Source organism: Mycetomoellerius zeteki, unplaced genomic scaffold, assembly GCF_001594055.1.
Source record: "Mycetomoellerius zeteki isolate Tzet28-1 unplaced genomic scaffold, Tzet1.0 scaffold145, whole genome shotgun sequence".
NCBI lineage: Eukaryota > Metazoa > Arthropoda > Insecta > Hymenoptera > Formicidae > Mycetomoellerius > Mycetomoellerius zeteki.
In genome coordinates, this window is record NW_017256393.1 from 2,385,391 (window position 1) to 2,412,604 (window position 27,214).

Below are 27,214 nucleotides of genomic sequence, written 5' to 3' on the forward strand. Positions count from 1 at the left end.
AATCACTATTATCTTATTTAGTTACTTTGGTTGTTGCAGGGAATCTTTCTCTTTGCGGAATCAACACATTATCACATAGTAATCAAATCATTTTCACTTGTAAAGATAGTGCTTAAGACTAAAAGTTCAGGCACGTAACTCGTTCATCACAATAACATCACTTCGAGCATCGAGTCACTTTTAACTCTGATAAAATCTGGAAATATACATACGTTCGCGTTATCCATCGTCCACTCTCTCGAAGCTATCGTCCGATTCCTCGTCGTCGCTCCAAGACGCGCTCGCGATCGTGTATCTTTTCATATCTTCGGCATAGAGCTCCGCGTTGCACCTGGGACATTGGAACGCGTTCATTGCGGTAAAGTGCGCTTGCAAGCAATAATAACAGAACAAGTGTTCGCAGCCGGCGTGCGATGGCAGAATTGGGTCTTCGTAGCAGTAGGCGCACTTGGTCGCGGCGTTCATCACCGGCAACAATCCGATCGACGGTTTCGGTCGTCGCCACAGCCTCGTCACTAAGTGTTTCAGGTAGTGGAGGTTTATCATGGGTATACCAATCGTGAAGAGCTCCATCAGACCGTGCCAGAGCAATTCTCTCGTCATGTACGAGTAACCGATGATTCTGGGTCGGTGTGTTGTTATTGACTGACTGGATAGATTAAGCAGAAGCTCTATCACGCGCGGTTTTACACCCCGATGAAGAAAAAGGAGTAGATTGACGAGCTCCAGGAGATTGATCGCGTTCGTCATCCAGTCGACGAGCGACTTTAGCGCTCGAGCGAACGTGCCGCGTTCGGACAGGTTCTCGTAGGCCAATTTGTCTTTCAAGTACTGAGGTGCGACGCTTAGGATTAAGTAGAGTATAGTTTTCCTTTGATTGATGTTGACGTAGTGCAGATTGAGTAGTCGCTGGCCGAATGTCGAAGAGCCTCGTTGCAATGAGAATTTCCAGATGAGGAATTTCAGAACGGCGTCCACTTCCGTTTGCCATTTGTCGATCTTACCGGGCGTGCAGTATTTAGCGATTTCTTTGGTTTGATTTCTCAGCACCTTATAAATTTCTGCGTCCAATTGAGCAGCATCGATCTGATTTATGCGCGAGACGTAAAGTGACGGTGTCATCTTGATCGGGTGGAGGAACTCTGAAAAAATTTTATTTTTATGTGATAATTTAATGCAATGTAAAAAATATATTTTGAATTGGAGAATACATGCCACGAAAATTAATTTTTTTTTTCAAATATGTATATGTACTTTCCAAATACTATATAATAAGACATAAATTGTCATAGATGATATCAAGTACAAGAAATTATGATGTTATTCGATACACTTTTGACGATAATTTTGTGATGAATTCTTGACATGACAATGATTTTTAAGTGATACTTTAGTTAAAAATCATTAAGGCTCGATTGCAAGTCTTTGTCTGTTTAAAACGAGGCAGATAGAGTTTTAAGTCTCGCTTAAAGTCAAAATAATGTTGGAACCGGGCCTAAATTATTTATTTTTAACTAAAGTATCACTTAAAGATCATTAAACAATAATTATTATATCAACTCATCACAAAATCATCGTCAAAAATATATTGAAAGTTGGAAAATTCGTGTTAAATTAAATATACTTCACGTATTAAATTAAATATATTTCACGTTTCTCAAACGGTTCATTAAAATTTTTGTATTAAATTAACAAGATGAATATGTTAGAAAATAACGCAAATATTATACGTAAAAAAGTTAATGCCAAAAATTTAACACTGACCTAATTTGTAAGCAAACTGTGGAAACATATTTTTTTAGTAAAATTAAAATTTATAATATATTGAATTAACACGTATTTTATTCATTCATTTTTGAATTTACGTTTTAAAACACATTATTTTTATTATTTTATTTTTATTATGCTATTGTTCGCTTACTTATAAATTGTGTTATTTTAACACATAATAAATGTTGAATATCAATTTAAACTATTAATAAACTATTAAAATAACGTAATATTAAATTTACTGTTGAATATGTTAAAAATTCAATACAAAATTTTAACAAGGACTTGAATGAATCAGATAAATTATCATAAATGTTATTCATGAAAATTTATCTAGTCCATTCAAGTCCTGTTAAAATTTTTACTGAATAATGTCCATTAGATTTTTCCTAAAATGACTTAATTCAACTTGACATTAGAACTTATTATGATTTTGTGTTCTATCTGGAATAGTTACTGAATAAATCAATTACTCAAGGGCACCAAGAACGACTAAAAAACGCGTTGGCCTACGCACACTCCGATCTGTATTCAAAGATCTGTAATCAAAGTTACTTCGTCATTCGTAGTTTCCCGTACCTAATCGTGTAAGCGGCGTTTAATCTTTCCTAATGTCGACGAGAGACCGAGTATATACGAACGATCGCCGGAAATTCGTGATGATACCGGGCAAAAGGTTCACTTTCAAATCACCTCACTCCAAGTGAACGAATGAAGTTAGTCACGAGTGAAGTTAGTCGCGATTAAGCGAGATCGTGTGAAAAATGCGTCCGTTCAAAACTCGTACGCCGCGCCACGATCGAGAAATTATCGTTTTATGTCCGATAGAGCGATTAAAAACGAAACTTTCGGTCGATAATTCATACGCTCTTGCGAAGAGGTTAGAATGACACCGCACGATCGATCGTTACGCGCAATCACGTCCACGTCGCGTCATACACGCTGCCGAAATGATTCTCCGCGCTCCGCAGTTAGCCGAGTGTACTCCGGCCGAAACGAAAACGGCCGAAGACGCGCGAACGGGCGGCGGGGGTGGATGTTCGGCCAACGGGAGCGCGCGGTGTTCGCGGGCGCGTTCGGGTCGATTCGGCGCGGCTCGGCCGGGACTTCGTCTCAGTTCGGGTCCGTGTCTCGTCGCCGCTGCGCACGGGGCGCGTCCGCTGCCGCGGCTGGCACTGTATACGCTCTCTCGCACTCTCTTTCACGGCTACTCCGGCGCAAACGTTTTTGAGGTTAGGCGGCGCACGGGCACGGTTCCTCCGGCTAATAGCGAACGGTCGACTACCGTCGTGGTCGTTGTGCGTGGTTCGCGTCGTGGTGTTCGTGTTCGCGCGTACGTACGTCGGCGGGCTCCATGTTGCGGCCGGTGGTATGACGTCATCGAGTGTCGGTGGTGCCGCGCGTGTGTATCCGTTGTCGTCGTCGTCGTCGTCGTCGTCCCCGTCCCCGTTGTCGTTTCTCTCACCCGTCGTTGTTACACGCTGCTTGCAGCCCCGTCGCGCGTCATGCTCCTCTCGTGATAAAGTTTGACGTTGTTTCCTCCCTTTCTCTCTGTCTCTCTTTCTTCTCTCGTTTTTTCTCGTTCTCTTTCTTATCTCGCGAAACGCGGAGTGTACAGCCGCCTCCACCGTCGTCGCCGAATCTCGTCGGCGGCTGCCACGGCGTGCGTACGTGTGTATGTGACCTCGTCGCTTCTCCCGCACGTCCTCCCTCGCTCTCTTTCTCTCGCTCTGTAATCACCGTCTCTCCACCTCCGCTATCTCCGTCTTCTACGGACAGACGGACGGGACGCCCGCATCGGGAGCCGCACCAGTCACCCGCGGAACGTCCGCACGGCTCTGCGAACCCAGGTGAGTGCCAGAAATTATATAATATTGCTGCCGCGCGGTCGAACGCGCGGTCCGTCTCCGCCTCTCCTTCTCCCTCCTGCTCGCCGTAAAATCGATTCGCTATCGAGTGACAGGTTAACCTCCAATTCGGTCAGGCGAAGAGAGCATCGGGTAAGAAGTGTCGTCTTGTCTTTCGCCGCCGGTTCGTCGTCGTCGTTCCTGCTTTTTACGCGTTCGCGACATTTTCACCCACAATATCGCACCGCGCGCTTTTTATCGTATACGTGAGTGCTCCGTTTCTCCCCTCTTTTTTTAATGGGAACAAGCTTTTTCTCCACGGGAACATCCTGCTCCAAAACAGCTTCGCCGGAGGAGTGGAGCTCTCGGAGCAGCGATTGTTCCAGGGGGAGATCCCGGATTGTACGTATATTGCACAGGTTAGGCCAATAACACACGGCAGACCAAAGATCTGTTCGCGTTCTTTGAATTCTCCAAAAAGGTGTCGGCCAACTGCTGTGTCGTTCGTGGAAAATCCTTGGCAACGTGTAAATGAAAAGAACGTAGTAGGAAGGAACTCTCAAAAATATCTAAAAATTTAGCTAGATATAGATCTGATAATTTTGTTCGATCATAAAAATCATTATGTAGGATGTTCAATTTATTGCTAGAATGCCAAAACGTTGTTTATCAAGCTCGAAATTTTTGCATTATTGTTGGGCCATTAAAATAATTATGTAGAAATCTCAAGAATAATGAATAATGCTGCAAAGCATTGTTCATTATTCTTGATAATCTAACAACAAGCTTGAATATCACTACTGTTAAATCTATAATGTTAAATTTAACTTAACAATTTAATTGAGTCACCATTGTTTCTACTCAATCATATTATTATTTTATACTAAAATAATGGCTATATTTGACACTATACAGTGTAAAATTTGACACTATATAGGATCAAATTGACACGATATAGTGTCAAATTTAACTATCGTTTTGGTAAAAAATAACGGTATATTTAGTAGGAGCAGTGGCGACTCACGTCAGGTTAAATTTGATACTAGATTTAACAGTGTAAAAACAAATTGAGTTCTTTCTTCGTTACATGTCTATGTCAATAAGCTCGTTAGATTTTTTATTTTATTTTCTTTCGGTGTGTATTTTCAATGTATCTATAATTTCATGTTCCACAATGTTAGCGATATGATGTACTCGACCACATAATTTCCAGATTCTGTGTTCCAGTAGATTTGTGAAGATTGATATCATTAGTGGATGACATGTTACTACCTAATTCTCGTTATGATATACTGCTTGACATTTACTGTTTAACAGTGTATTTTGATAATCTAGCAATATAAGCTTGAGTATTGAACTTTTGATAGTCCAAAAAATTATTTTCAGAGCTGTATATAATTAAATTTTTAGATACTTCAGTAAACCCGTTCTTTTTGTGTATCATTTTAAAGTATATGGTCGCAATATGCGCGTTACTCCGAACCGTCGTCGACGACATCGTCATCGTGTCGCTCGCTATCATTACGTCAAGGCACTTACTGGAAGCTCGGCAAAAGAATCCAGATTGTGAACCTTGAAATAATAGCGCGATTATTATCTGATATTATTTATCCGCTGCTGTTTAATTACCGTCATCATTGTCATTATCATCAATGGTTATTATCGCTCTGTTACGACATCGTTATCTACAATAGTTTCAGAAAATTAGTCTCACCATTGCGATTATAATTGTTAGTTACGCTACATTTATCATTATTGTTAAACCGATTAAAGGAATATTGCTACATTGTTTTTCGATTTATCGCTGATTATTAAGATGAGACACTGGGATTATCTCAGTGTAAATGTTTTTAATTGTGAAATACACATTAAAAAGTCCGACGCGGATTAAAGTTTCACACAGCGGATTCCAAGTGTTAAAGGGAAACTGTAATGTAACTGCATTTAAAGAGTGAGCATATTGTTGCAAAGCATACATATATATATATATATAATATATGTACATCGAAATACATTATCTTTCTTGTAGATTGTTTTGTCTGGATGTAGGATTAATAGATCTTGACTGAAAGGAAGTAATGTCAATCACGTAAAAGTATAGTACACGAAAAGAACGGTTTTGTTGAAATATTTAAAAATTTACCTAGGTACAGGTGAAATAATTTGAAATAATTTTGTTGGATCAAATAACTATGTAGGACGCTCAAACTGGTTGCCAGAATATTGAGACTTTTTGCAGCATTGTCATCAACGTTTAAACGTTCTAAATAATTATTTTAATGATCCAACAAACTTGTTTCCAGTTCTGTAGCTATATAACTAAATTGTTAGGTACTTCAGCAAAATCATTTTTTCCGTGCATGTAAAAGTATTTACTGAAAGAAATGATTAGTACGGTTAACCATGTATTTTGTTGATATGTGCATGAATTACTATTAATATAAAAATTGTTCTATTAAATTTTGAATAGAATAAAATTTTTAAATTAAAAAGCAAGAACATTTTTCTTTAAGAAAGTCACATATCAACAAAATAAATGATTAATCATGCCAAATATTTCTCTCGGTGTATATAAAAATCCTGATTAATAATATAAGTTTATGTATGTATTATTCTTTTTCTTACAAGTCCAAGATAAATTAATATTTAATCAATAAGCAAAAGAGTCGTTAAATTCATTGAATTGGTAAACAAATTATCTTCTCCATTTATGATATAGAAGATGTCCTAATTTTCCCCTGTATCGTCTTTTTATCTTAATAATTTAAACTTAATTATTATGCGACTTTTCCTCTTGAAACATTTATTACATGCTATATCTTCGGCTTTTAACGTTGAATACCCTCGAATTAGTCCTTTAATCTATGGTATTATTGAACGCGAGTTTAGCTTACAATCATGAACGGTATTATCTGGTCGACATACTTGTTTGTTTCATTTAACGATTCTTTTTAAAACTGATAGTATCACAAAATGATAGTATTGCCGTATCTTTTAACACCAGATATTAATTGATTGGATTAATTCAGGTTAAGAGACAAGAAGTAAAGTAAAAGCTTTTTATCGAAGCTTGTACAATCGCAGTTTGTCTACCAGTCGAATTCGCACTCTGCCGAAGAGTTCACGTTATATTGGCGGCGTGTTGCTTTGACAGTAGATCGACAGACGTAAACAGTCGAGTGTATACGTGATTTGCATATCTATTCGCATCTCCCCCTCCAATCTCTCTCTCTCTCTCTCTCTCTCTCTCAGCTGCTTATATCGCTCTTGGCTCTGACCTTAATTTACGGCCCGTGGCCGCCGACATGGAAGACTCATTCGCGCGAACGAGCGAGCTTTTCGGCGTGCTCGCGCACCTGGCGACGTTATTTATCGACGCGCCTAAATCCGTCGCGGCGGCGACGCGACGGCGATGTGTAACGCGTTAGGTTGTACTCGATCCCTATTATCGCCGAGGTAAGTCTCGACGGCTTGTCGATATCACCGATAAATTGGACCGGGCTATACTACACACTCCTCGCATTAGCCACGCTCATGTGGTGTTATTTGGGGGTTTTTATTTACGTTGGCTATCGGATATTATTGGTAGTTTTTGCTACTCCACTCTGCTCCACACGCTGAGATTCCACCGTTCCGATATCAGTCTCTCCCCGAGACTCATCTTGTACGAAATATTTTTATGCGAGATATATCGGGTTGCTCGTTTTTCTGTTTGCACTGCCACTATAAGATTTTGACAGCGTAAAATTCGTGAAAAATTTATAATAAATATATAAGATTTGTGTACCTAGTACGAAAAAAATAACGTGAAGATTGGAGTGTATTCGCGAATTAATATTCATTTCTACCAATATAAATGAACACAATCTCAATTTAACTTACTCTTCATCTTTTTTTAGTTCTTAGAATTAGAAAGAGATAAAAAATAAGTTAAATCGAGATTGAGGTTAATCTACGTTGTAGAAATGGACATAAGTCCTTGACGGAGGGTAAATAGTTGAAAAGCATACTTCTTTTGGTCACAAGTGGAATCTATTTTTTAATAAATTTGATTTGTGACGTGTGACTGTTATTTTTTAGACGTGTAATTAAAAAAATTTTAATTATACATTAAATTATGCATTTTGTTGCGCATACAAAGTTAAGAAACTTGAAGAATGTACACTCAGTCCGTTGTTTATATAATCAATGTTTGCGATCTGTGCGAGAAAAAAGTTTGTAAATATATCATGGATGAACCACGTGGAGGAACCGCGGAACAACGTTATTTATAGAAGGTACAGCTTCGGCTTATTTGACGAGAAGGAATAATTCATTCTATTGCATATCCAAGTGAGGTGAAGTATCGATCTACCATTCGCGACTGTCGCGAGGGAGCGATAATTCAGAAAAAATTAATAAAGTACACAAGCGATTGAAATTTCCGTTTCAATCGTTCCGATATGGTTGAAATATGACGCGTTAATTGCTCCGACTACGACCAGACGAAATTAATCACAGAGTGAGAACGATTCTTCTTTACCTTTGACATCTCATCCATTGATCCAATGGAACATTTTCATAAAATATTAATAAAGAAGAGATTGATCTGAAAGATTTAATAAGATGTTTTCAGGGAAATATACGTGATGTCAAGAACATTATATTCAATTATAGATGTTGCGAGTTGAGCTAATTATAAATAAAATAAAATTGATTTTAATTAATGAGCTCATTAATTGTTTTTATGAAAATTAAATAATTTATGAATTGATACATATATTGTATATTTTAAAGCTTTTCATAAAATTTATTTTTATATAAAGATACGTGTCACATGATAATATAAAAAATGATTCGGTTTTATTATTAATTTGTAGTCAATTTCGAGAAAAAGCGCGAGAATTTTCTAGTATTGTGATATCGGCAGATTTGCAGTCTGCATTTGAAGTCTGTATACGTGAGATCATTATTTTATTAAAATTATGTTCAATGATAATGCACGTGTGTTGTTCTCAGCAGCGAAACAACAGATGTTCAGCAGCAGTTGGACAATCGCTGGTTGAACTGGTTAGTGGTTTTGCCACCGTGTTTACCGTCACGATAACGCGTGTTTTAGCATATTCCTGATATTTCGCTTGTAAATTACTACAAATTAATTACACGTTTTATTTTTATTGCAGGTTTACATCGAGACTGTCCTTTTCTATTTTATAAAGCATTCCAAAATAGACATGGAAAAATGACGTATTAACAGTATTAACCAATAGAAGTCTAATTTAAAACAATTTTGTTAATTCAATTACAGCATTAATAAAACAAATAATGTTTTATTAAAACAAGAGCATAGGGCGTATTTATGTTTCATATTGCCATTGAATTAATAAGATTATTTTCAATGAGGTTACTGTCGGTTAATGTTGTTAATACAACATCATTCTTTCAGAGTAAGAAAAGTATAAATCGTTGATACACGCGATCAAACCTTATTTTTACTCTTTATCAAAATAGAGCGAATATCAAGTAAATTAAGAATAAATAAGTTTAATAATAAAAAATTAATCTAATTGAAATAGATAATAGTTTAGTAAACAAATTCAGATTAAATGAAGTTAACAATTGTATTTATGTTTAACAGTTGTATTTTACTTGTGGAATTTTTAAAATCATTTTGCAATGTATATCGCGATCTGCGATTTCCCAGTTTTAATTTTTTAATTGAATAAAATATGTATATACGAAGCAACATGTCAAAATTTTTTCTCGATTGCAACGTGCTGCCATCTCATGTTTTCCGCATTTCCATCCATGTATTGTGACCCTAATGAACGAGGTCACGCGCGTGTTCGAGCATTTGCTTATTGGAGAAACGCCGTCCTCTCTTTTGTATTAGACCTCAAAAGATTCTATCTCACTATCTATTCTTCGAGAAGATTCTTTTTATCTTAAATAGTCATGCGAATATCTATGGATCAAATTGACAATGTAAATTTTAAGAATTTCTATTCTATTTTAAGAATAGTCGGTTTTTTGTGTACAGTTCAGTTCAGTGGTTTATACTTTCAGATAATTATTAAATATTTAAAATATGTTGATACAGTTATAAAGCATAAATTGATATTTGTTTGTAATTTGTTTGTAAAATGTAACACTATTATGCAAATAACTCACAGAATTGAGAGAAATAAATTAAATACACAATTAGGTTGAACTTTCTATTTTTAGAGTATCCGAAACAATGTTGAAATAATTTTTGCAAATTTGATTTTAATAAAAAGGATTACATACATAATATATGCTTCACATGTTTTCACATTTTTTCCATTAAAGGAACAAATCCTAGGAGAGAAAGAGAAAGAGACAGTTAAAGTTTAGATTTTATTTTTTTACGTTCAAAAATTTATTCGATTAAATCAAGGAGAGAATCTTGATTTAAAAATGAAACATAGTTAAATTGACCCTTTAACGCTTTGCATTTTATATAAAAATCTAAAATTGTTGCTTACTAAAATAACTCATTCTTAGATTAATTTTTATATTGTGATAAATTGAGGCACGCAGGTTGCGTGTCTCCTTTTCACTACACACTGTATTTTTTCCTCTTCGAGGAGGGTGATTCTTACAAGAGAGAAGGGGGGTTAAAGCTCGGACCCGTCCAAGTCCAAGGTGATCGGCGTTCTCCGGCTCGACGATTCCACCCTCTGGCTCGTGACGTAGGGAGAGAGTCAAGTTTTGCTCTCTCGCAACGCGACGCGAGAGGTAGGTGGTGGCGAAGGCGAGGCGTGGTGGCGTAGTATTGATCGCCACCACGAGCGTGGCGCGATTTCCCCCTGACCACCCCCTGTAGCCCTCGACCGAACGACCGACCGACGTCATCCGCCGTTTAAACCCCTCGCCACCCCTGGCTACCCCACCTGTTCTCCCCTCAACGCCGCCAACCCCTACCAAATCCCTCTTTATCTGTCTTTTTCTCTCCCTCATATCTACGTTCTCTTCATCTTCGCCGTAGTCGACGGTATTCGACGTTGGAACGACGAAACGAACGTTATCAGTTGGATGATCGTGCCGGTGCTTTAACCCCTTCGGCAATCTTTATTTATTGAAAGGGCGATCTACTTTTTCCAACGTATTGTTTGCACTCGACCATAAAGACTTCAGGAATTTCGAGGATTTTATTACAGAAGTAATATTGACTGAGAGTATCTTATAAAAGATAAATTACTCAAATATCTTTCTTCACAGCGTATTGTTCCCTACTGTAATATTTTTATCGATTTTGTAGGTTTTGTACTTAAATTGAAATTTATATGAATTTATATTTTTAGATTGGATGTAAAGAAATTTTTGAGGGAGCAATTTTGTGATTTAGATTTATAGTTATATGAGAGATATACTTGTGTATCACGTAATTATAATGTTTTTAATATAATTAAATAAATAATTAGAATATTATTTAAAATTTATTTAATTAAAAAACATCTAAATTATAATTACAAAAAATATAATTTTCTTGAATTTGCAACAAGAACTAAAAGTCACAGAGAAATGATTAAGAGAGAGAGGAGGGGGAGACGTTAATTTATACATAAATCCGTCAAATCATTTAAATACGAATCTGTCCGTGTAATCTTACAATTATTTTCTTAATGACCGATGAGAAAAGAAAAAAATATCTTGTTTTGTCACGAAATTCTAATTGTATAATAATTTTGGTATTTATAAATTTAGCGATTATACACATGAACATATGTGTAAGCGATGAGGCGTGTAAACATTTCGCCAAGGAGTTATCGTTAAATTAGTTATAAAGTCAGTGACTCGTAATGACGTTATATCGTGATCGGCCAACAACCGAAATCTCATTCGCGCAGGAAGTGTTGGCTGAGATTAAGCCTAACCTACTTGACACTGGAAGCTATATCTGTTCTAAGAGGACTCGTACTTAATTAGAATTATAACGGATCAATAGCCGTGTGATGCAGTAGGTACTTATTAAGGGCTCGTTCTGGTTACCTATATATGTATCACATGCAAGCATTATTTTCGAATGTATCGCATTGAAATCAAAACTATACAATTTATCTTACGAACAATCAATCATAAAGAAATTTCTGATATTTTGAAATTTGTTTTTATTTCTTTGAGTGTATACTTTATAATATTTAATACTGTCTTTTTATGTTTTTCTCTGTTCTTGTATGTTTTTTTAAAGAGCTTTTAACCAATATACTACTTTGATTATTGATACAAATATATTGTTTCAAGCCTTTTTAAACATATTTTATTTTACATTGAGACATAATAAGTAATTTTAATTATAAGGGAAATTAATTTCTAATATTGTTATTTAATTATTCGTAGTTCAGTTTAGAATATAAAATCGATTTGAATTTTTTATACATTTATAGATTTATGTTATGAATAGAAGACAAACAGCAATGAAATTGAAAAGCAATAGTGTCACATATATTTTTTTATAAGAGCATACAATTTTTTGTTTGATTTCTTTTCTCTTCAATTTTGTTAAGTAAAATAATTTGTAATTTTTTAAACGAATAAATCGTCAGTTAGATTTAACTTTTATAATCTTTATACATTGTCGACAGATAAACCATTATTTAATTACTTACGTATTCCACAATGAAATAGTCACGCTGAATAAGAGTTGTCGAGACTCTTCTTCAAGATTCTTATCTGACATGCAATCGTATTAATCCTCGCCTTAGCACTGTGCTCGTAATCATTTCGGAATGGGAAGGTCACGCGATGAAAGACCTCTGAGAAATTATACACGCAACCTACGCATCTCTCCGTCTCGCGCAGGAATTTTAATTTTTCTCGGGTATTGATACACGGAGAGAATTTTCTTTTAAAATTTACTCTGAAAATATGGTAATTATGTTACGACAATACAATATTTTAAAGATTTTTACCATGCACTTCAGTAAAATTGATCAAACTTATTTTATACTTCATTGTAGTTTTATTAATGAATGAGAGAGATTTACATTAAAAAAAAAATTCTTCGAAATACAATGTTATCCTACGACTGTCATATTTTCAGGATAAATTCTAAGAAAAAATTCTCTTCGTGTATAAAAAAGAAGAGTCAGAGGGGATAGGGATGGAAGGAACATGATAGCGGGACTGAAATCACTAGTGCTGTCAATTAATTGACACTCAACCACCTTGTTACACACTATTGCCGTCTCGCATTCGCGGTATGTAATTAAATTATGTTTCCGCCGTGCACGATTTTGCTCGCTAGTGCGCGCGCGTGCGAGAGAGAGAAAGAGAGAGAGAGAGAATTTTCTCATTTTGCGCGTCCATCTGGATCTTCATTTATCTATACATGCATACATAGAACCGCATTAAGTAATCTAATGAGTGTCATTGGTGTGGAGAATTTATTTTTAGAAATTTCGCGGCAAAAATAACTAAAGGCATGAAAACGGAAGCGAAAAGAGCGGGAACGTGATGTCGCTCTTTCTCTCGTTTATGTGTCTTCTTGGCTTATAAATTCCTCCTAGGGACTTCTCTTCTTCTCTCTTTACTTCATTCTTTGCTTTCATCAGGTTTTATCCTCGCGGACCAGGGCGTCTTCTGTCAGGTTTCGCCTATTAAATTCGCGCTTCGCGGACCTTCGCGTACTTTGCTACTTAGGGATTCCGACCACGAACGAAACGGAAGCTCCCATAAGAATTTCACGCTCGCTGCTTCCAAGAGATTTTCGCAGCTTTTTTTCTCCGCTTCCGCAGTTTCCTCTTCTCCTTCCTACTTCTCTCTATTCTCGTTGTTTTCGATAAAAATCTTTGTCGTTTATGCGTCTCACGATGAGATCGTGACGTGTAGAATTTCTACGATATTTTGACTCGTTCGCTGATTTCGTGATGCATGAGATCGATAGCTGATTACCGAAATTTGATGCTTATTGTTTAACATTGCGATCGATGCAGCACGCAGTTTTTGTACTACAAATTAAAATTGAAAATATAGCGTGTTATCTTCGCGAATTTAGCACAACACTTCTCTAAAATAAAAGAAAAAGGAAAATATTTTCACTTTTGACTACAGTTCCCGTTAGTACTGCTCGAATTGTATCAATATAAATGAAAATACTGAGAGGATTAATGGTATATAAAACTGTAATTTGTATAAAATGGAATAAATTAAAATGATGCATTTTTATATTCAAAATAAATAATAAAATATCTAAAAATCTTTAATTTTTACGCAATTCAAACAGTTTAATTTTTATGCAATTCAAATAAATAATGACACGAAATGACAATAACGGAGTTATATTTCCAACCACTATAGAGAAGTTTAAATTATGTATTTTTTAAGATGCATTTTCTTTACTTTGACTCGCATTTTTGTCGTATATCTAAATAGTCAGAAACATATTTTATATTCATGCCAGTTAAGATATTTATGTTAAAAGTAGACGTATGAATTTTGACGTGTCTCTTTAAATTCTTTCTAGATTCTTAAGCTACTGAAAATAGAATGCTTTTAGTCCTTAGAATACCAAGAAGTTTTTAGAACGCCATGCAATTCTTGGAACATTAAACAGAAGGTATTCGTAGAATGTTATGTATTAGAAATAAAATTTTCTTAGTCTGTCACAAAAAAATTTTTAGAATATACTAAATAATTTTTAAAATACCAAACAATATACATATAGCGTTCAGCGATCGTCGGCTTAATTAAATCGATTAAGTGGTTATTTGCCGACATTCCGCGAGTAGGTCGCTCCACACATTGACCTACACTCCTGCCGCTTCGAGCTGCAGCCTTTATTGGTAGGCGAATTTACCCGGAGAGTACTCCAACAGTGTCAGGCCGAGACGATCACGGCCTAAAGCCCCGCAATTACGTCCAAGAATGGCCGGAAGCTGATGTCCTTCGCTTTATTGCCTCTTGTCGTGATGTGGATACCAGGTGTTTACCTCGTATCTAATTCGTACAAAATCTTTTGATTAATCGTGATTAACTTCGAGCGAAATTGAGACTCGAGGATTCTATACAAAACAAAAATTTCTATATTATTCTCACAATATAAGCGAGAATAATTTACGATTTCGCGCGAATAAAGGTGGGCGTCATATAACTAAGTTGTTGTAGTAGACAAAACAGCAGGATATAAAGCAGCAGATAGTCCGGACATTGTTGGTAGTTCCCGGGAGTGTAATACATCAAAGATCGGATAAATAGAGGAATGTACGTGGTTTGCTGATAAGTTCGTTCGGCGAGTGTGGAAAAAAGCGGGAAGATCGTAACGATACTAGCGTTGCATTGCCGGTGGTTGGCAGTTTAATTTCAGATTGCCGTAAACATTGGAGAGAGAGAGGGAGGGAGAGACAGAAAGAAAAAGAGAGGAGAGGCAGAAAAACTTTGACTGTTTGACTGTTGCGGACTTGGCGATAACAGAGACGACTGTCACAATCGAAACAGGTTTGAGACAGGTTGCTCGTTGTCGGTTTTACATTGACGACCTTTCAAGCTGAAAAAGTTCATTGGAATGAAAACTGATTCTTTGAAAATGTTATAAAGGTATGTAAGTTTGTTAATAAATATTTTACATATTGCCATACAAGATATTCTCATTAATTATACACAGTTGAAAAAAATGTGTTGAATTTAACATAAATCGCATGTCCTAAACGGTCCACTCAAATTTTTGATTAATTACACAAGATGAATATGTTAGAAGGTAACACAAATATTATGTAAGAGAATAAATATAAAGAAAGTTAATATCGACACAGTTTGTAAACAAACCGTGGGAACATATTTTTTTTTCAGAAAATTAACATTTATGATATATGTTAAATTAACACGTATTTTATTTATTCGTCTTAGAATTTACGTTTTAAAACATATTATTTTTGTGTTACTTGTTCACTTACTCATAAATTGTGTCATTTTGACACTGAGAAACATTGAATATCAATTTCACAAAAAATCTTTAAATAATATAATCACATTATGTTAAATTAACACTCGAATATGTTAAAAAATTCAACACAAACTGTTAACACAAATATGAGTGCACCGTTTCTAACACAAATAATATATAAATTTTTTTTACTGTATATGAAATAAATAAATATTTATTCTTTCTTTTTTCATATATTAAATATATAATGAAAATATATAGAAAATTTTATTATATATTTTTGTTTTTAAAAATAGTTTATTTTTGAGATTTAATTTTATTTGTTTGAAAGATTGTATTTTTACTAGTTATTTATTTATTTTATTTATTTTGACAAACAGAAATGATAAAATCTAGATTATATTTGGATAAAATATATTTTTTATATTTGTTGATTTATATTCCTTTTGATAAATTCAAGTAAGATTTAGTTAGAATATTCAAGCATCTTCCAAAGTAATAGACAAAAGTTGTAGTATCTTATTTTCCAACTTCATTGATTAATTTTTCTGTTAGCGAATATTAGTTTGCATTTCGTTTAGGCGAGCTTGTGAAGGTGTTTAAACTATGTAAGAGCGGTGAGACTCGTGTTACATTGCGTCGAACTTTACGCGTGGTTTTGAGTTTCATGGTAAAGTAACTGGACGGAAGTTCTGTGCCGCAAAATCTTCTCTGCGACTCTGCCATTTCATTGGAATTTTCTTTGGCAGTTTTCATGAAGTGGGCTTTGCACTCGTTTCAGTCTAGTGTTGCATTAACATATAAATTATTTACTGGAAAGTATGCCAAAATGATACATTTATACATAAAAAGAATGGTGGAATTTTGTGGAAATATTTAAAAATTTAGCTGGATATACAGATCTGAAGAAATAATTTTCTGGACCATTAAAATAATTATAATTAAATATGTGAGGTTAGCATCCAACATTAATAAAGTTCTGATTAGTTCCAGCTTTCTTTTGAAGAGAAGAGTTATTAAATATCTTAATATTATTATGTTTAGGAGAGAGAGAGAGAGAGAGAGAGAGAGAGAGAGAGAGAGAGAGAGAGGAGAGAGTACATATAATACCATTATAATGTTTATTTAATTAGTTTTTTTTTGCGTCTGCATTCTTAATGTATTATCATAATTATCTTTGTTGCTTGTCTCTGCTGCATTCTCTAATTATTTCTAGAAGTATCATCACGGAAGGAAATAAATTTCTCTTTTTTTGCCATTTTTGCTAATATTTATTGGATTTTTATTTGACGCGTTTCTCTAAACGAAATGGATTAAAAATGATGGCGACATAACGGCTCCATCTGGCAATGTGAACAAGGATAGCGAGATTCTCGTGCCATTTTATTAAAATCTCGGAGCGTTGGTAGCGAGTAAATCATCTTCTTGAAGTCGAAACTATCATAAAACAAGCCAAGAACAAGTCACGTTTAATCGCTCCGCACATTTAATCAAATACGAAAAAAATTAAAGACACCTTGCATTCTCCAATATTTTCCAACTCCCTTAATTTTTCAATATTTTCCATCTCCTTTAATCCTATATTAATTGTATCATGGCATGATAAGTACTAAAAATTATTTAAAATTTAATGTTTATTGTTAGCTAAAATTATTTCATAAAATAAAAAAATTGTTGTTTATTAAAAAGTAAAAATTTGATGGACGATTAAAAATGATTTAATTTATTATGCAACATTAATACTTTTGTGATATCTGTATCATTTACAAATTGAGACTATAGGTAAAATAAACCAAGAGATTCCGTGCGACGTGAAAGCTTTTGTTCGTAGAAAAATTCACACCACTTTTAAAAAAATATTTCATTTTATCATCTTTTTTTTACCCATTTTAGAATTGTCGACAATATTTCACGGCCTGAATATATCACCTCGTTTTTTTCTCAATAGATCCAAGTCGTTTCTTTCTTGGAGAAGATTTAACAATGTTAGGCATTTTTTAATAATTGTTTAATTTTCAACATTAAGACGTCTTTGAATCAAAATTTGATTTCTTAATTAAATTACTCCACGAGATATTAAACCTCCAATTAAATATATTTTTAATTGAAAGCGAAATCTGCTGGAAATTACCGGGAAAAATAAGTTTCTCATTAGGTTTTTATTGTTTATATTTTTTAAACTTAATTCGAGACTATTATTTTAATTAAAAAAGTAATATTTGATACTTAATTTTATAACTTCGAAGCAGTTATGATCAGTGGAGATGATTGCAGTTTCGCATTTTTCCTGAACTGGAGTGCGTTTTCTAAGCATATATCGGATGCTGTTCGTCTTTCACGGGTCCACAGTCTATTTACGGATCCGTCTCCCTCGGTTACGAAGGGGTTGAGCCTGCAGGCTTGGTTATCCATATTTAAATACCTTTCGCCCCCTCGCTCGTATCACTCCGCTGAGCTTTCCCAGCGAGTAATCGCGCTTCTGGGATTTTATAGGATTTCTGTCGCGTAGCGCTGCATCCCGTTTTATTTCTGTCCCTTTTCACGTGTCGCGGTTGTTGTACCTGGATACGACACGCTATCGATCTGAAATTTCGTGCGATATAAATAAACGCGTGATCATCAATCGCAAAAAATAACTGAGGAAATTGTGATGTTAATCGTGACATTTATTTCAAGCTTTTAATGTCGAGAAAATACACAGCAATTAAAATTTTAATAATAATTGTTATTATGCTAATTGAAAGTATTTAGGATAATAATATATTGAGGATAATAATATATAATATTATTATCCTCACAATACTTTTTTAACTTTTTTTCGTAATTTAAATCTTGCAAATATTTATTTTTACATGCGAAAGGAATTTGTTATGATGTGACAACATTTGTAATAAAGTTGCAAAATTATGAAAATAATATTTTTAAAGCAGGGAAATTCATTTTAAAGCAGAAAGTTTTGGTTTTATATAGCAGAAATGAGACATTGTTTCTTAAACTTTTTTTGTTTATAACTTAACGAGTAACGTCCGATGGCTAAAAAACTTTCTCAAGGTCACTCAGGGTTATGACCTTGACAACATATGTCAAGGTCAAGACCATTGGGGGGGGACTCCCCTAAACTGCATAATTACCATAATTTTTTGTTTTTTTTATTTACGTTTGATCTGTTCAATATGAAACAGCAAATGAATTTTTTATCAAAGGTCGAGGTTATCGAAATCGGTGTACTACTTTTTCGCGTATTCGGAATAACATCTGATCGAATACGATTCTGTCAACATCGTCTTTCGCACATGATCGCATCTAATATCTTTATGTAGAAACGATTTGGCTTTTCCCCCTTTTTTCTTTCTCTCTCACCTCTATTTCTATCTATCTGTCTATCTAAGTATCTCTCTATTTCTCTTTCTTTTCTTTCTGTTTTTTATTATCTGCTGTCTTATAGTTGTTTTTATTCGGTTTACATTTTATTTATATATTATGCACAAAATAATAGAATTGTCTTTAGCAAATTCTGTCTGCTTATTTTCGCCGGGAATTAGTGACTCAATTATACTTTTCTTCTGAATTTGTTTTTACTCGCGACTTTAAAATTAGAATGGTTTGTAATATTTTACAATTAAAGAACACTCGCACGCAAGCTTCCATAATTCCTTTCTAAGGACTCATTAATTTGACCGAGATGAACTATCATTGTGACTGACTTTTATAAATTAGCATTATGATTGTACACCAGGGTTTGACAAGGTGGACCCAACCCAATAAAACCCACCGGGTGGATTTTATTGGGCTGGACCCACCTAAAAAAACCCACTTAAAAAACCCAAGATGAAATGCTGGTGTGCTTGGAGCCGAAATTGCATTACTGCTACGAAGCGCAATTGCTGATAGAACGTTCAAAATAATAGAAATTTTCGACAAGGGTCGAAGATCGAGTTCTTTTATAGAAAAATTTTTTCAAAAATTTCGATTCTTAAAAACTAAAACATTTCAAATTGGCAAAGTTTTTGCTTTATAAATCGTAAAGTAAACAAACAAAAACTGAAATTTTTGCTTTGAAACACTTACGTGAAATTATTAAAATCTATGTATGATTTTTCCTTCAATTATTTAATAAATTATAATTTATAAAATATATTTATAATTTCTCAAAAATACTATTTTTTTGAAAAAATTCACAAAAAATCTATTATACATAACAAATATTTTGAGATCTCATGATAAAGTTATTTTTCGATTTTTAGAAAATTAAAATCCTGGTAGAAATTTCCTCGCCGGCGCCACGATACTTTGCCACTGCTTTGCCACGTCATAACCACTTAAAAAAATCTGACATGGTCCATAAGAGGCCTAAATAGTTTTGCGTCTGGTAAATGGCTTAGCATTCGCAATAAAATTTATTAAATAGTCTAACGTAGCTCACGATAGATTTAGGCTTGCGCCTCACATGAAAATATGATCGCAGTGCTTGTTCGCATCGCAGTATTTTGTGGCTGCGATAGATTTTCTAACCTGAATAGTCGTAAACTTTAATGATTAATCTCAGGCTTGCGAGGTAGACTGATTTTATGCAAAACCACAGGGTTTGGTAAGTTAATTTTTTTTAAATTAAGTTAAGTTAAAGTTAACAGCTTTGAAAATTTAACTTAATTAAAATACAAGTTAATCTATAATGAAATTAATTGAATTAAAAGTTAAGTTAATAAAAAAAGTAATTGAAAAGTTAAAAGTTAAATTTCGTCCGAACGAATAACCAAAAAAAGGAAAAGAAAAAGTTTGACCATTTTACATAATTTTTCGTATTTTTCCTTTCTCACAGCATATTTATTAAAGAATCTGGTTATTTTTGTTCATAAGTAACGATTATAAAATTACTAAATTATACGTACTCATTATCCTCTCGCACTGTGTCTGAGGATTGACTTAAAAAAAATCAAATTAAAAGTTAATAGTTACCGATAAAATGTAACTAAATTAAGTTAAAAAGTCAAGAGTCTAAAATGTAACTAATTGTAAGTTAAAATTAATTAACTTTTTAACTTTTTAATTTAACTTTTATCTTTTTAACTTAGCATTATCCAACCCTACAAAACTACATCAAATAAGTTCAATTTCATTGATTTTTAAGGTGGTAGGAGCTAAACTGAATTATTACCTTTTTTCTTATCAAACCTTCATTTTTATGCGAAAAATCAATAAAATTAGACTTACTCGACGTGTTTTTTCACAAAATGAAAGAATCTGACAGAAAAAAGCGTCACTCTGACCCGCGAGCCTGAGATATTAATCTTACGACTATTCAAGTTAAAAAATCTGTCACAGCCTGATGCTGAGCAATATCGTGCCGCTGTCGAGGACAATCGCTTCTCGACGGGAAGAACAGCAACAAGGATGGGATAGACTGGGGAAGGAAAACACTAGAACACAAATAGCACAGTCAAAGCCGGCTATACTTATGCTAAAAAATAAAACATGCAACACTCAGATCGCAGCGAGACGAAACACGCCCGCCACGGTTAAACATCTCTCGAGACTGAGGATAATCGCTTTGTCATTGTCATTTCCTAACTAACTTAATAAATACCAGCGTATTATTTCGTTTCCATGTAATTTCCTCAAATATTAATAATATTAAATTGTCAGTAGAGGCATGCAATTAAGAATGGTTACAGTAGGAGGTAACGTTGACAATAACTCGATCACAAGCGTGCGATTAGCTCAGCGTATATTAGGCTACTGTTCTGGGGAACGTTTATTAAGCTGATACAACCACTTCAGCATAATCAAACGCGACCTATATCACATTTTTTTAGTTATTTTTTGCTAATTTTGTGCTCTATTCCCGATTTTTTTGCTCACTATTTAAATAAAAAAATTCGACCAACAGTGTGGCTGTGCTGGCTCGCGTACAAGAGTAAAGTACATTAAAGCAATTAATTACTGGGCTAATTTTGGTCTTACAATGTTTCTAGAATTAATTGCTCTAAGAATATCCCAAATCGGAATTTTTTACTCACTATTTAAGTAAAAAAATTCGACCAACAGTGTGGCTGTGCTGGCTCGCGTACAAGAGTAAAGTACATTAAAGCAATTAATTGCTGGGCTAATTTTGGTCTTAAATGGGCGATGCGATGCGTTTTTCAATAATTAATTGTAGTTTGTAATACAGAATATATAAGCATGCGAAACAGAAGGTAAATAATAAATTGAACTGGAAAAATAAAAATAAAAATTTTTTTTTCGTTAAGATATAACCGTAATCTTTTTATTACAAATAAAAAAATTTTATTTTTACTTTTATAGCCTCTATTATTATTTCTGGATTCTTTTGAACATTCTAAGACGAAAATCCTAATACGAAAATATTGAGGAGAGAGAGAGATATAATAGTTTTTAAATTACAAACTATTTTTAATCAATTATAATTCAAAAATAAATTGTAGCCTCGACATTTTTGTATTAAAATTTTCGTCTCAAAATTACCTATGGCATCCATGCAAAAGCCATACTAGCTTCTTATATAAATTTTTACCAGGGATTATGTGTTTCCGATTAAAAAATTTATTTTTCTTATATAAAATTCCAATAAAACCCCCAAAAACCTACAAATTTCAGGTTTTTTTAAGCGGATAAAACGTAAAAACCCCTTGATTTTTTGGGGTGAGTAAAATAATGTCAACCCTGATATGCGAGGAATAAGAACGGAAGACTAACAATAAGCAATAAACAAGCGAGAGAGAATTGAATTAGAAACGACTGCTTATTTTAAGACTTGTAATTAAATATTTCGCTAACTAAGCTTACATTGAAGTTTCAAGTTTAAAGCAAACTTCACTATCAAGAGTTTGCGTTCTTTAAAACTTGCTTCTTACGCAATGAGATTTTGTGTTTAATAATATTTATTTAAAAACAAACTTATTAATCTAGGCTGATAGTTTTCTTAAGGAAAGATTTACTACTGAGATTTTAAGGAAAGACTTATTACAGTAAAATTTAGATTATTAATTGAACTCGCATTATCTAATCTTTGGATTATCCTTCTTTGTAATCGAGCATTCTCTCAGTCAATCTAATCACTTTCATATGCACAAAGCTATCCTGTACATACAGTTCCTATTCATTATAGTCATCTTGAATTGCAACATCAGAAGCGAAAAAAAATACATAAAGCAAATTCTTGCAAATTATATTAAAATGTGAGTATTTGTTAATAAAACAATAGTTGTAAAAAATAAATTTGTAAAACATAGCGAAAACTTCCCTTGCGTTCCAGTAATCAAGAAATAACCATATATCATATTTGAAATTGAATAATGCTTAACTAGAAATCGCAATAAACTATATGACAGGTGTGGAATTGAAATAAATATGGTTCTATTTCAAAATAAAAAGAGAATTTTTTTGTATATTTTACAAGTGTACTCTATCAAATACAAATATTGTTTTATTGAAAAGTATTTCTGTTTTAATATCTTCTACAAAAATTTTCATTACGTTTTCTCGCTTCTCTTCATCAATCTGAAGATTTGTGGTGAGTGATTAGGAATCTTAAGATATAATTAAAATCATTTCTATCTAAAATATCTTTTTGTAGAATAAAATATAATCTATATTGTTCGATTTTTTCGATTATTCAATCTAAGGCTATCTACATTAGGTCGGATAATCAAGGTTCTACTGTATTTCTATTCGAGTTAAGAATAGAATCTTGGAGTAGCCTACGGTTATGAAATGCTTTGTTTCTTATTAATTACGTATTAATATCGTTATTTTGTAAATTATACACTTGGAATCGCGTCTTGTTAGGGGAGAGCACTTGATGCACGTCAATTCAAATAATTACTGCGACGTTGTGTACCCAACCCCTGTAAAAGGATAGATGTCTGATTCTCCCGCAACCCCCTTCGTACTAGCTCTTGGTTAAATTGGACAATGGCTCTCGCATCGATGTTTTGTTGTGGCGGCAGATTGCACCCATTCGTCGACATGTCGCCGACAATCGTCGATGAAGGTACGAACGCATGCGTAATTACGCAGTTTCGGGATTACAGTTTCGAATAAAGAGATTAAATTTAGATAATATCACATACATATATGTGCATACATATTTGTATATTACAGATACGTATGTGAGTTTGCGGTACGAAACACTCAACACTTTCTTGTTTAAAATATGTAAGGGAAATATTTTTAGATAAAGAACGGTTTTGCTGAACTATTTAAAAATTTAGCTAAATACAGATACGAAAATAATTTTGTTGCACCATCAAAATAACATAGCATCAAATTACATAGTAATTTCAAGCATGATGCGCTGCAAATAGTTTTGACATTCTAACAACCAGTTTGAAAGTCCTATATAATTATTTTGATAGTGAATTTTTAAATCTGTTACAGAATTAATATTTTTGTGTTAATTTTAACATTTTTGCGTGTCTCAGAAAGTCGACTATATGTCTATAAGTTAAAATTAACATTTTATTTTTTACAGTCTATTGGTGAAAATTATTTTTAGGTCTGTATTTGGTTAAATTTTTATATATATTTTGCAAAAGATCGTTCTTTTCGTATGCGAGTATTAAAAATATTTTTTGCTTGCTACTTTTAGGATTAAAAGGCATATGTATTCTATTTGTGATTATTTTCGGTATAATAGATATAATCGGAATTAGCAGCAAATGTTAAAATTCGAGAAACCATTGATTGACACAACCGTTATCTCTAGTCGTAAGATCCTAATAGCAATTAGCGGGCGTGTGAATCACGTCCTCATCGCAGTTTGCCATTAATTACCGCTGCGTCATCTTATCGAAACGTAATTATCGTCTACACGATTAATTTCGGTACGTAAACTCGCTGCGGAACTTTACTGATAGCTGAACAAATTTACATTTTATGAAATTTCACGTAAAAATATGATTTTTAAATAATAATTTATTAAACTAGTGAAAAGCATGTGAAGCTAATTTTTGCGTGTGAATTTCTCTTTTTAAAATGCAATTATATGCATTTAACGAATTATCTTTATAAAAATAGGAACAAATGGTAGACTGAAAAAGATAGATAATACGCTTGTTTGAAAAATTGAAGTATTTCCTTTACAATCTTTTTTAGAATTATATGAGGAAAGAATTTTTTCTATATTATTTTTTAATGGGAACATTTTTGAACACAGAAATCTGCTTGAAATTGAACGAGAACATTGTTATTGACAACTACGTTTGTTAACTGTGGATGAGGAAATCAGCCTCTTTTATTTCGTTAACGTAACGAAGGTAACTTTCCCTGGATCACTGAAAACGTTCGACAGAGTGTGTACGTTCAATTTTCATAATTGATCAAATATCAAACAAGAGGAAGCGGCGATACGAGGGGAAAAAAGGGAATGAGTAGCGTCGAACTCAATTTGCTCGATATACCATTTCACCAGAAGATACGCCCTTTTTATTCGGAGTCTCTTGTCCTTTCAGCAAGGACCTCGGCATGCCTCGCGCGTTCGCGCTTTCACCCTTGTTCCTACATCCTCGAGACGTCGTTTTCAATTAGACTATATGCATCGTGACGACATCGACGTTGTTTGGGGGCCATAGGGTGAAGAAGGGCTCTTCGGGGCCACTACATTTTTTCCAGTGAAGTAATTCGTTCATTGGTGGAAACGGAAACGCGGAGAGAGGATATTGCGCCCATGAAAACAACCGCGTCCCCGCGGATTTGCGAAAGTTCGACAGAGTGGTAACGTGACAGGGTCGGTCTCTGTCTCAAGATTGTCGAATTCGTACATATATTTCATATTTAACATATCCTTTCGTTATTTAATGAAATTACAAAATATCAAATTATCAACTATTTTTATTAGATAGAGATAAATAAATATTTTGATTGCATTAAGAGCTGAATGAAAAGTATAATTATGTAATTAAAATACTTAGTTTTTTAAGCTTTTTTAAGAAAGATTTTTCAGCAAATAGTTATCAGTTCTTTGATAGTTTTTATTTTGCTAAAAAGTAGCGAAAAACGCTGAATTTATCGTTAATTAAATTAGGAACAAATATTCTGACAAATTTAAATAATAATTAAAGGGATGGGCGGAATAAAGGTACAATTTTACTTAGACCCTTTTTCCGGAGATTAGCTTTTTTATATAATATTTGTCGTAATAGAGAAGTATTGTAACATGTAACTTCTTAAAGACATTACATTAATTCTTTTGGTACTGTACCCATTTGTGTATAATAAAAAAGTAACAAGTTATTTTAATTTTTATTAAAATCAAGATTTTGTAATTAGGTCTTTATTCCGCCTACCCCCCCAATTGAGAATAAATAGATTTCAATTTTTTATTCACATTATTTAATGTGAATAATCGTGTTATATTGCCTTGAAAAATTCTTAAGCTTAAATTGTCTGATAATTGGCACAAATATTTACAAAGATGAATGATTAAAAATTTTTTATAGAATATTTATGTTAATGGAAAAATGTATTGTTTGTACGTATACTTTGCGAGAAGGGTATTTTAACCCTTTGCACTTCTATGTCGAATCACACATGACATTTTTAAATGGCCAGTTTAAATATGCATTATATTTTCGAAAAAAATTTGGAGTGTAAAGGGTTAACGTTTTTGTTTCATGCTCTAAAGCACATAAATTCGGCCCTGTGAAAGGATTGCGTTGTCCTCGAGTGATTGTCATTACGGCTTTTCCTCGTTTGTCCTCTGTAGGAGAACAAAGGAGCGGATTCACGTAGTTTCCCCTCAAACCTGTTTGTAATTATTTGATTTCGACATTTGTTCTCCTCAAGTGTCGTTAATTTCAATGAGTGATGTCCGAATCTTTGTTACAGGGATCGACGGTTAGGAACATGGGATTCTTCGCGACGTTCTGAATTGGTGAGTTTTTACTTTCATCTTTGCCGTGCTTAAAAATTTGTTATCAGCGATTTGTATCAAGAATTATATTATAAGATCATAGGAGAATGATTATGCTTGAATTTAAATAGCAAATAACAATTTGTGACAACAAAATTGATTACTACACTGTTAAATCTATAGTGTCAAATTTTTAACTTAACCCATTAAGAACCGCTGATCGATTTTTCGACCAAAAAAATAGGTCAACTTTGGGATGCGAAATTTTTGACAAGTAGGCTCCTTAAGGGCATAGTAGCTTGCCATTAAAAGGATTTTAAATTTTGAGAAAAAAAATTTGTCTTGGTCCTTAATGGATTAATGTGAGTCGCACTCACATTAAGTTAAATTATTTTAATCACTGCTCCTACTCAATCATATTGTTATTTTATACTAAAACAATGATTATATTTGACACTGTACAGTGTCAATTTGAAACTATATAATGTCAAATTTAATTATCGTTTTAGTAAAAAATAATGATATATTTAGTAGGAGCAGTGACGACTCACATTAAGTTAAATTTGACACTATAGATTTAACAGTGTATGTATATGATTAATAAATATATACAAATGTATAAATATAGTTTTGAGAAATTCGAAGAATATAAATTCACATGACGTAAAATTTTACAAGCTCGAAAACGATTAAAATTCTATATAAGTTAAAAATCAGTATCTTCGTTAAGGGCTGTCAATCAATATGAAGGCCGGTCTTGAGTACGTCGGTGAAGATTATTATCGAAGCTACGGACAATGCTTGGAGATGCGACGTTATCATTTTGCAAGTAATTAATTGCCAACT

At 33.6% G+C, this 27,214-nt stretch overlaps 1 protein-coding gene and 1 long non-coding RNA gene across 4 annotated transcripts; one reads left to right on the forward strand and one right to left on the reverse strand.

Annotated features, from left to right (window-relative positions):
- Pex2 (peroxisomal biogenesis factor 2) lies at positions 1-3,614 on the reverse strand. 3 transcript variants are annotated; one of them, XM_018462606.1, is made up of 2 exons: positions 3,112-3,614; positions 1-1,142 (listed from the first exon to the last, which is right to left on the reverse strand). In XM_018462606.1, exons 1-2 carry the CDS (start codon positions 3,149-3,151, stop codon positions 220-222), a joined length of 963 nt encoding a protein of 320 aa, XP_018318108.1. In that variant the 5' UTR covers positions 3,152-3,614; the 3' UTR covers positions 1-219. The 3 variants fall into 3 exon arrangements, with proteins under 3 accessions (XP_018318108.1, XP_018318109.1, XP_018318110.1); XM_018462607.1 differs by lacking the exon at positions 3,112-3,614 and adding an exon at positions 2,350-2,706; XM_018462608.1 differs by lacking the exon at positions 3,112-3,614 and adding an exon at positions 1,765-1,774.
- On the forward strand, positions 3,551-27,214 carry LOC108732016 (uncharacterized). The gene is made up of 3 exons (XR_001937045.1): positions 3,551-3,620; positions 26,344-26,389; positions 27,099-27,214. It is a non-coding gene; the product is annotated as an uncharacterized lncRNA (long non-coding RNA).